The sequence below is a fragment of the Rhinopithecus bieti genome, unplaced genomic scaffold, assembly GCF_001698545.2.
Source record: "Rhinopithecus bieti isolate Rb0 unplaced genomic scaffold, ASM169854v2 scaffold_6063, whole genome shotgun sequence".
Taxonomy (NCBI): Eukaryota; Metazoa; Chordata; class Mammalia; order Primates; family Cercopithecidae; genus Rhinopithecus; species Rhinopithecus bieti.
Window position 1 is genome coordinate 3072614 of NW_016805186.1, and position 11003 is coordinate 3083616.

General features: G+C 42.6%; 1 protein-coding gene across 1 annotated transcript in view; it reads right to left on the reverse strand.

Annotated features, from left to right (window-relative positions):
- LOC108529270 (uncharacterized) overlaps positions 1 to 5971 on the reverse strand; it is a 10114-nt gene extending 4143 nt beyond the window's left edge. The window contains exon 1 of the mRNA XM_017871460.1: positions 5704 to 5971. Coding sequence (XP_017726949.1) covers positions 5704 to 5971 — 268 coding nt within the window. The remainder of the gene's footprint in view (positions 1 to 5703) is intronic.
- Between the last annotated feature and the right edge of the window lie 5032 nt (positions 5972 to 11003).

Consider the following 11003-nt stretch of genomic DNA (forward strand, 5'->3'; position numbering starts at 1 on the left):
GAATAGCTGGGACTACAGGCGCCCGCCACCTCGCCCGGCTAGTTTTTTGTATTTTTTTAGTAGAGACGGGGTTTCACAGTGTTAGCCAGGATGGTCTCGATCTCCTGACCTCGTGATCCGCCCGTCTCAGCCTCCCACAGTGCTGGGATTACAGGCTTGAGCCACCGCGCCCGGCCTAGGCTCCACTTCTAATTCTAGTTCTCATGATATTTCTTCCACATCTGCAGTTATTTCTTCCACTGAAGTCTTAAGCCCCCCAGTCATCCATGAGGGCTGGAATCAGCTTCTTCCAAACTCTTGTTTATGTTGATATTTTTACTTCCTCCCATGAATCATAAATGTCTTAATGGCATCTACAATGGTCAGTCCTTTCCAGAAGGTTTTCAATGGACTTTGCCCATATTCATAGAAGGAATCACTCTCTAGGGCAGCTATGTAGCCTTATGAAAGGTGCTTTTTAAATACTAAGACTTGAAATTCAAAATTACTCCTTGATCTATGGACTGCGGAATGGATGCTGTGTTAGCAGGCATGAAAACAACATTCGTCTCCTGTGCATCTCCATCAGAGCTCTGGGGTCACGGTGCACTGTCAATGACCAAAGACATTTTAAAAGAAATATTTTTTTTTCTGAGCAGTAGATCTTGACAGTGGGCTTAAAATAGCCAGTAAACCATGCTCTAAACAGATGTGCTGTCATCCAGGCTTTGTTGTTTCATTTATTGAGCACAGGCAGAGGAGATTAGCATAATTCTCAAGGGCCCTAGGATTTTCAGAATGGTAAATTCTGAAATTTAAAGTTGTGAGTTTCAACTTAAAGTCATGATTGCATTAGCTCCCAACAAGAGAGTTAGCCAGTCCTGTGAAGCTTTGAATTCTCTCCTTCCTGGTTTTTAAAAGTCCTAGATGGCATCTTCTTCCACTAGAAGGTTGTTTCATCCGCATTGAAGCTGTTGTTAGTGTAGCCACTTTCATCAATGATCTTAGCTGGATCTTCTGGATAACTCGCTGGAACTTCTCCATCAGCACTTGCTGCTTCACCTTGCAGTTTTATGTATGGAGGTGGCTTCTTTTCTTAAACATGCTGAATCAACTGCCTAGCTTCCAACTTTTCTTCTGCAGCTTCCTCACCTCTCTCAGTCTTCACAGAACTGAAAAGAGGTAGGGTCTTGTTCTGGATTAGGCTTTGGGTTAAGGGAATGTTGTAGCTGGTTTGATCCTCTATCCAGACCAGTCAAACTTTCTCCATATCAGCAATAAGGCTGTTTCACTTTTTCTTTTCTGTTTCCTTCCTTCCTTCCTTCCTTCCTTCCTTCCTTCCTTCCTTCCTTCCTTCCTTCCTTCCTTCTTTCCTTCCTTCTTTTCTTTCTGTCTTTCTTTTTTTTTTTTTGGAGTTCAGCTCTTTCACCTAGGCTGGAGTGCAATGGCATGATCTTGGCTCACTGCAACTTCCGACTCCTGGATTCAAGTGATTCTACTGCCTCAGGCTCCTGAGTAGCTGAGACTACAGGTGCACACCACCATGCCTGGCTAATTCTGTATTTTTAGTAGAGATGGGGTTTCACCATGTTGGCCAGGTCTCGAACTCCTGACCTCAAGTGACCCACCTGCCTGGGCCTCTCAAAGTGCTGGGATGACAGGTGTGAGCCACTGAGCCCGGCCTGTTTCACTTTATCATTTGCGTGTTCACTGGAGTAGCACATTTAATTTTCTTCAAAAACTTTCACAACTTGGGTAACTGGCACAAGAGACCTAGCTTTCAGTCCATCATGGCTCTCAACATGCCTTTCTCACTAAGCTTAATCATTTCTGAAAGCTTTTGATTTAAAGTGAGAGACACACAACTCTTCCCTTTACTCAAACATTTATAAGCCATTATAGGGTAATTAATTGGCCTAATATCAATATTGTTGTATCTGAAAGAATGGAGAGGCACAAAGAGAGGGAGAGAGATGGGGAGACAGTCAGTAGGTGAAACACTCAACACTTATCGATTAAGTTCACCATCTTATATGGGTGGGCTTGACAGCATCCCAAAACAATTACAGTAGTAACTTCAAAGATCACTGATCACAGATCACCATAACAGATACAATGTTAATGAAAAACTTTGAAATATTACAAGGATTACCAAAATGTAATGCAAAGACAAGAAGTGAGCACAGGCTGTTGGAAAAATGGTGCCAACAGAATTATGCAATGTAAACCTGGGCAACACAGTGGGACCCCCATCTCTACTAAAAAAAATTAGCATGGTAGCACATGCTACTAGCTACTTAGGAGGTTGAGGTGGGAGGATTGCTTGCATCTGGGAGGTCAATAAGTGTTGAATATGTTCTGACTGCTCCACCCACTGACTGTTCCCCCATGTCCCTCCCTCTCTTTGGGCCTCTCTATTCTTTCACATACAACAATGTTAAATTAGACCAATTAATGACCCTACAATGGCTTCTAAGTGTTTGAGTAAAAGGAAGAGTTGCATATCTCTCACTTTAGAACAGTTGCATGTCTCTCACTTTAAGTCACAAAGCTGCAGTGTGGGAGGTCAAGGCTGTAGTGGGCTGTGATGGCACCACTGCTCTCCAGCTTAGGAGACAAAATGGAAACCATGTCTCAAAAAAAAAAAAAAAAAAAAAAGAATTTCTGGATGCAGGGTGGTTATGAACCTTCAATTTGTAAAACATGCAATAGCTGCAAAGTGCAATAAAGCAAAGCACAGTAACATGGGTCTGCCTGAATAACAAGCCTCTATCATCCAGCTTCAGCAAGTGTCTGTCTACACATGGCAAATCTTATTTCATCTGTCCTCCCATCCACTGTCCCTCATTCCTGCCTTGGATTGTTTTATAAAAAATCCCAGACTTCATATCATTTCATCCATAAACACTTTAGCATGTATCTCTAGTAGATAAGAGCTATTTTTATTTCTAAACATAACCACAATATATTATGACATTTTTAAATGTTAACAATAATTCCTTAATATCGTCACATAGCCAGTTCAGTTTCCCTGTCTCGTAACTTTTTTTACAGTTCAGTGGTTCAATTCAGTATCCAAACATAATCCATATGCCCAAGGCATCCATTTGTAATCTGTTTTTTCTACTTTACTCAGCATGGATAACATCGCTATCACATGCAAAATGTTAAAATACACACATCTAAGGAAGGGTGAAAAGGAGAAGCTAAGGTTTTAAAAAATAAAACAAAATACTTAAACTTAATTTTCTCATTCATGCCTGTTGCCCAAGTGAAAACAAGAGAGGCTCTTTATTCTCTCCACTTTTCTGGCTGTTTTGGCTCACAGCCATCCAAACCTCCCTGGGCATGTTGGAAAGAGAGGGATGAGGAATAAGGGACTCTTGCTTTGTCAAGAACAGCATTCTGTCCACAAGCTGGAAGGGCAGAATCATGTGCAAAGAGTAGTTCCAGTTCCACAAAGGGCAAGGTGGGATTTCTTTTCTTTTCTTTTCTTTTTTTTTTGAAAATGCTTGATTTCAGCTCTCTCAATCACATTTGTTTGTTTGTTTGTTTGTTTGTTTGTTTTCAAGACTCCCCAGCTGAAGTGCAGTGGCACAGTGTTGGCTCACTACAACCTCTGCCCCCAGGGTTGAAGCAATTTTCACGCCTCAGCCTCCCAAGTAGCTGGGACTACAGACACCTGCCACCACGCCTAGCTACTTTTTGTATTTTTAGTGGAGACAGGGATTCACCATGTTGGCCAGGCTGGTCTCAAACTCCTGACCTCAAGTAATTCACCTGTCTTGGCCTCCCAAAGTGTTGGGATTACAGGCATGAGCCACAGCACCTGGACCCAGCTATCAATTACGTTAAAAAGTCGTGTAATATGGCCAGGTGTGGTGACTTATGCCTGTAATCCCTGCACTCTTGGAGGCTGAGGCAGACAGATCACCTGATTCCAGGAGTTTGAGACTAGCCTGGGCAACATAGCAAGACCTGGTCTCCACTAAACACACACACACACACACACACACACACACCCCACATACAAAATTTAGCTGGGCATGGTGGTGCACACCTGTAGTTCCAGTTACTTGGGAGGCTAAGATGAGAGAATTACCTTAGCCCAGGAAGTCAAAGCTGCAGTGAACCATGATGGCACCACTGCACTCCAGCCTGGGCAACAAGGATGAGACCGTCTCAAAAAAAAAGTCGATAATGGATCCATTCGTGTGAAAACCATCCTGATATACTGAAATAGCATTTGCATTTTATCAAAAGATTGGTAAGATAATACCTTAACTCGAAGAAATGAAACTCCACTGCTAGAATCTTCCTCTATCCCTAAAAAACATTTAGGTTACACCTCTGCTTCTAGGCAACAAGTGGTTCTTTTACCCTATACACAGTTGGGTTCCTAATCATGGAATTAAACTATTTCTAAGACATGCAAAGCTAGAGGGTCACAGTGCAGAAATTCTCCAAAGCTTCAGCGTTTCTCACACTAGCCGACCTAGAGGTTAGGTTTTCATTCTTCCAATTGGGGTATCGCTCACCAATAAAACCTTGTGGTCCTTCCTGAGACCCTAACAAGATAAGCATGAGAAAATTCACTTTTATTCTTTTTAAAACATGAAAAAACTTTCCTTTGAAAGTTGATTAAACTGGGTCTGGGTCTATCTTACTCTCTTTTTCTAGTCTACGAATTCACTCTTACCAGAATCACTGTTCACCACGCAGAGCAGAACCAGTCCCTTCTCCATATTGGCTAACGAACTCCAAATCAAGGGACAGGGAGTCTGTGCTGAGGTCCAGAAGAACGGCCACCTGGCACTCATCTGTGCCACCAAACATCTGGGCTGGTGGAGGTTCGGCAGCTGGACTCGAAAGTGCCTTGGGCTCAGGACCAGAGAGGGGGAAGAGAGTCCAGTGCAGCAACCTCCTCCTAAAATTGTCACAAGCCACTTCTGCTTGCTAAAAAGCAGGATGCTTTAGGAAAGACTGATTTCACAAGCATTTTCTTTCTCTTCAGTCATGTGGAGGATGAAAAGCAAAAATCCACAAGAACTTTTGTTATCACTTCCCTAAAGTCAGAGACCACGTATTAGTCTACATGAGTACCCGAAGCCTAGCACTTGATGGAAATGAGAGACACAGAAATGCTCATATCATCAAGGAATGACGGCCGCTTCAGGGTCACAGCCTGAATGTTATTTCTTTTTTGTTTTTGAGACGGAGTCTCGCTCTGTTGCCCAGGCTGGAGTGCAGTGGCACGATCTCAGCTCACTGCAAGCTCCACCTCCCTGGTTCAAGCAATTCTCCTGCCTCAACCTCCCGAGTAGCTGGGATTACAGGTGCATGCCACCACATCCGGCTAATATTTTTGTATGTTTAGTAGACACGGGGTTTCACCATGTTGGCCAGATTGGTCTCGAACTTTCGACCTCAGGCAATTGCCTGCCTCTGCCTCCCAAAGTGGGTGGCCTCCAAGGAAGGAGCCGGACTCCAGACTCTAGGGGGCGACCTCCCTCCTCTTGCTTGTGCTGGGGCGGAGCGGGCGCACAGCATTTCCGCGGGAATCCTGAGCACGGCCGGGCCCCCACACCTGCCGTGGTTCCCGGATCCGCGTTTTCTCACTCTGTGTCGCGGAGGCAACCTGGGACCCCCCCAGGCCACGGAGCAGTGGGCACCACGGGGGGACACGGCCATGTCGGTGGAGGCGTCAGGAACGGAAACTGGCACTTGGGTGGGGGTCCCGGTGCCTGGGTCTGAGTTTTTGCTGTTCCTGCTCCTTGAGGGGCACAGCCCTGGTGCCCAACAGTTCCTGTGGAGTGGGTAGCCATCCACTGTGGGAGTCTCCGGTCCCCACCGCAGGCCCCAGTTCCCGGCCCCCTGGGCCAGAGGAGAGGCTGGACTTTGGAGGGTGAATGTGAGTGCCTTCGCTGGAACCGGCCCCTCCGCCCAGTGGCCAGCGTGACAGGTGAGGCTCTAACGCTACCACTCGCTGCATCCTGTGCTAGGCTTTTCTGGGTTTGCCCGCGGAGCTGCTCCGTGCCAGGAGAAGCAGCACCCTGCAGCACGCTGGAGGCTGGGGCCTGCCACACCATAGCTCGCCTTGTTGCCACCGCCTGCTGCGGTGGGTGGCGGCGACCGAGACTGCAGAGTGCTGCAGCGGTAGGAGGGCAGCCGGTTACGGCCAGGGCGCGGGGAGGGCTGCGGCAGTGGCCAGCGGGTAAGGAGCCTTGTAGGATGGGCCAATCCGTGGAGGGCGACAGAAGCAGTGGTTGTATTGGTATCAGCGCTAGTGGTGGCAGCAGCAGCAAGTCTGGGGTCGGGGAAGTGGAAGTGGGAGAGAGAGCTGCGGGGGGCCCTCCTGGCCCGGCCTGGCCTGGCGTGGGTAGGAAGCTGTGGGTGCTGTACTGTAGGCCTTGGTGACAGCGGTGGAGGCACAGCCAGGGTAAGGAGGAGTCCCCCTCTTTTTCCTGCAGAATCTGAAGGGTCCTTTCCTCCTGCTGACACCTGAGCCAGGTGTGAGTGGAGCATTATCTCACTCTTAACAAAATGTAGGGGATGACTATTTGTGTATCTTTTTGCTTGTGTCTGTCTGTGTGTGTGTGTGTGTGTGTGTGTGTGTGTGTGTGTGTGTGTTTTGTGAAAAGTCAAACTTTTCAAATTTCTTGAATCTAGGAGGGGAATCAAGGTATCGTAATAGGCCTTCTGATTCCCTCACCTGTTCTTTTTCCTTTCTTCCAGTCTGTTTTTTCTTTTTCTCGTCATCATCTTCTTTTCCTCTTTATTTGCTTATGCAGCTGCTTCTATATCTTGTTTCTATTCTTGCTTCTCCTCCTGCTCCTTTTATTTGCTTTTTCTTAAGCAATGCCATTAACAACAAACCAAAACGGAGTTAAAAATAAACTACTTGTTGGTGTGTTGTATTTTAAAATAATCGGTCCATTACTATGTTTTAGAGATTTGCATAATTGTTTAGTTGCTGGAATAGCTATGCTTTCCTGATTCTGTTAATGCATTGTAATTTACTCAAGGAATTAAAAAAATGGAGCATCAAGTAAAATATTGGTAGCAAACAGCCGTTTCATCTCTTTCACATATTAGTCTGGAGATACGCAAAGAGGCACGGGGAATAAGTTCCAATGTATGAGATCATTAAGTGAACTGTATTTCCCTTTATGTTATTTCACTGCCGCTATTTTCAAGAGTATTATCTGTATGAGCAAACCTGGTTTGTCACCACATCTTCGCAACAGGAAAAGGAAGGGGAGGATCATATGTATAATGTTTTAAGGCCAAGATTCACAACCAAAAAAGGCTTTATTAACTTTTACCTTTAAGAACCTGCAGTATTGAGTTTTCTTTTATTCCTAGTATTACAACCTTTAGTATGAACTCTTTTCTTTAGTGATTGCTCTAGAAGTTTATGCATTTTATTGACTACTTTAAAGAAACAAATCTATATTGTATCATTTTTTCAAGCATACAGAAATGGATGAGGCCTATAATTTTGACACTTTAAAAATTATTTTTAAGATTATGACATGTAAAACACTGTTGATATATGGAAGAATATGCCTAAGTACCACCAGATAGCTTGTTTTGAAGAAATGATGTCTAAATTTTTGTCCAGAGTAGATTGGTTGCAGTTTCTTGGGTGTGTTTTTCAGTACATTGCCTCAGTGTTTTAAAGAATATAGAAATTTGAATACTGTTTGCCCTCATATAGTCCTTTGTTTATAGGTTGTTTAATATTTCTAGAGACTAAAGACATCACAGCCTCCTTTAAGATTCGGTAATATTAACAAAATTTGAGGTATGTAGGGTTAGAATCCAACAAATACAGAGAAAAATTGCTAAATTATATAGCTGTAGAGTAGGAAATGAAAGCTAGGTTCTAGGCTCTAAGGGGGCCATGAGCTACCGTACAATTACATCAGGGCATAGAGCGGGCATTACAGGGTGGTTAAGAGAGTGAGCTGTGGAGCCAAACTCTACGTGAACATGACTTTTTTTTTTTTTAACGGATTCTCGCTTTGTTACCTAGCCTGGAGTGCAGTGGTACAATCTTGGCTTACTGCACCCTCTGCCTTAGAGGTTCAAGGGATTCTTTTGCCTCACCCTCCCATGTAGCTGGGACCATATAGGTGCATGCCGCTACACCTGGTTAATTTTTGTATTTTTTGGTAGAGACGGGGTATCACCCTGTTGGCCAGGTTTGTCTCGAACTCCAGACCTCAAGCGATCTGCCTGCCTTGGCCTCCCAAATTATTGGGATTACAGGCATAAGTCTCTGTGTCTGGTTTGGGGGAGTTACTGTTGAAGTACTGTCTTTGTAACCCGAAGCAGGCCTTTCTGAAACTGATGATGTTGATGAAAAATTCCTTCTACTGAAGTCTTTGCAACGTATAATCATTTCACTTCCATTTTCCTACATACTGTTTCTATTTAATGGTTCCTTGTATTCCACAGACTGTGTTTTAGTATTCATAACTACAGTATTCCTTTCCTATGTGGAAAAGGAAAAATGTATTGGCCTTTTTTTAACATATAAATGAACTTCACAAGTAACAATTTTTTCAAATCAGTTTTCCCTGTTGTGAATCTCGAAGTGGGTACATGATGCACTTTCCTGTTTAAGGTAAAGTACACATTTATCCCTTATCTCAGAATAGTCAGAAGTCAGCTTCTTACTGTGTGGTTAGTAATGCAAATATTGATAAGGCCGTGTTGACAGTATTTAGAAGAATTCTGAAATAGCACTTGTTAATCTGTAAGTTTTATGCATTTATTACTTTTTTTGAAATTTTTTATAGTGTTCCCAAACTTGACTCTCATAGGCTATTAGTAATAGGTTTTACTTCTAGCTCTTCTGGCCTCAAGTACATAAGATGTATTTTCTTTAGGTTTAGCATATAATATAAAGTCAATTGTTTATTTCAGATTTTAGAAGAACGAAAAGGAACTACAGAATCACTGCTTACATTGACACTGGCCCAATTGTCCCAATGGATTGGTGTTTTTGGATGAATGTAAAAATTGACCCTGCTGTTAAAGCTTGAAACTTGTATCTGTTTTATCTGAGTTCTCTCCTCAAAAAAAGACCTTCAAGAAGTTCAGATAACTGAAACATACCAGATCACAGCACCACATGCCTCCTGCCCCTCCTTAATTTCTGTTCTCTTATACATGGTTACATTTCTTTCCTGTGCCTGTTAGTCAAGCCAATGGGTTTGAGACTGAGCTCCCATCTCCTGGGCTGCAGCACCAGGTTAAAGCTTTCTTCCTTGGCAGTGCTTGTGGCCTTAGTGACTGGCTTTCTCTCTGGCGAGCAGGAGGGCCTGGATGAAACCCCTGGTGTTTGGGTAATAACATGAACAACCATGTTAACTGTTATTCTTTGTTGGAATTTTACTTTTTAACTTTTGACCCTTCTTCACTATCTCCCATTCCTTTGACCTCATATCTCTTTTGTCTTTGACTTTACAGTCAAGGAAATTAATGCTCCCTAAATCCAAATATTAAGGTTAAAAGAAGAGAAAGGAAATGTGTGCAGAGAAAGCATATTTTACAAATGAATTAAAGGTGGATTCCTAGATATAGGTTTATAGATTTACCTAGAGTTTTGAGTTCAGGTGAGTTTTCACAATACGCAGCAAGTGGAAAAGAATCCCAAGATAATTGTGACATGAAAAAGCTAGATGTTGAAAACCAAAAAGATTTCACTTCGGTATGGCACTTTTAATTCAAGAATACTAGCCACCAAATGATTTTTTCTGACAGTAATCATTGCTCTTTAAAAATTAAGAGAAGATGTATTTATAACTTTTACTTTACTTTTAGTACAGCTTCTGAATTTAGTTATCAATAGACAGGACAAAATAGATGAGCATCTGCTTCCCTTCCCCATAAACAATGTATTCTTACCGAAATGTAATATATTTTTATTTATATTTGAAAGCAGTGTTTTTCAATCTTTTCCATGTTAGTAGCTCAGATCTTTAAGGACAGAGGATGTATACGGGGGGAGGGGGCAGCTTGTGGTCTTAATCCTAACTGGCACTCTGATATTTTAGATTATTCCTTTCATATTTGTCAATAAAACTTCTGCTCCAGTAGGATGAGCCTATTTACCTTGTGACTGGCTAACAGATCTATTGCTTTATATACCAGTTTTTAGAAGCAGACAGATTATGTTACCTGGATTAAAATGTGTTTGACACTAAAGTTAGTTTCAAAACTTAATTTTTACTTATGAGTTACTTTAAGTACAACTTTGCTTAAATTATAGGATCGAGTTTCCATAACTTTCACCATAGTGAAAACGGAAAGCAGGGAACATTCCACAGCAAACCTTGAGCTTATTTATAGAGAGTTAATTGTCTGAGCAAAGCAAGCATTCACGCTGGTGTGGGTGTGTGTCAGTGACAGATGAGCATGGTACTTGAAGCATAATTGTGTTTCTTCAGATTCCGATATCCAGTAATTTTATCATATAGCCAGAGTAACTAATATTAAATCCCCAAGCCTAGTTGGGTTTACTCTGTATTTGCGTTTTAAAATAATGTTTTTAAGCTACCAAATAGACAAGTTATATATATTTTTCTGAATTAGAAAACGTTATTTGGATTAATAGAGTTAATAGAATCATCTTTTATGTTTATTATGTCTTTTTTTTTTTTTTTTTTCTTGAGATGGAGTTTCACTCCTGTCACCCAGGCTGGAATCTCAGCTCACTGCAACCTCTGTCTCCCAGGTTCAAGTGATTCTCCTGCCTCAGCCTCCTGAGTAGGTGGGATTACAGGTGCCCGCCACCACACCCGGCTAATTTTTTATATTTTAGTAGAGATGAGATTTTACCATGTTGACCCAGGTTGGTCTCAGACTCCTGACCTCAGGCAATAACCCCCACCTCGGCCTCCCAAACTGCTGGGTTTACAGGTGTGAGCCACCACACCCGGCCTATTATGTCTTAAAAGTGCTTGCATCGTCACCGAGATTATCTTTTATCTTTCAATGTGAATTTTTATCGG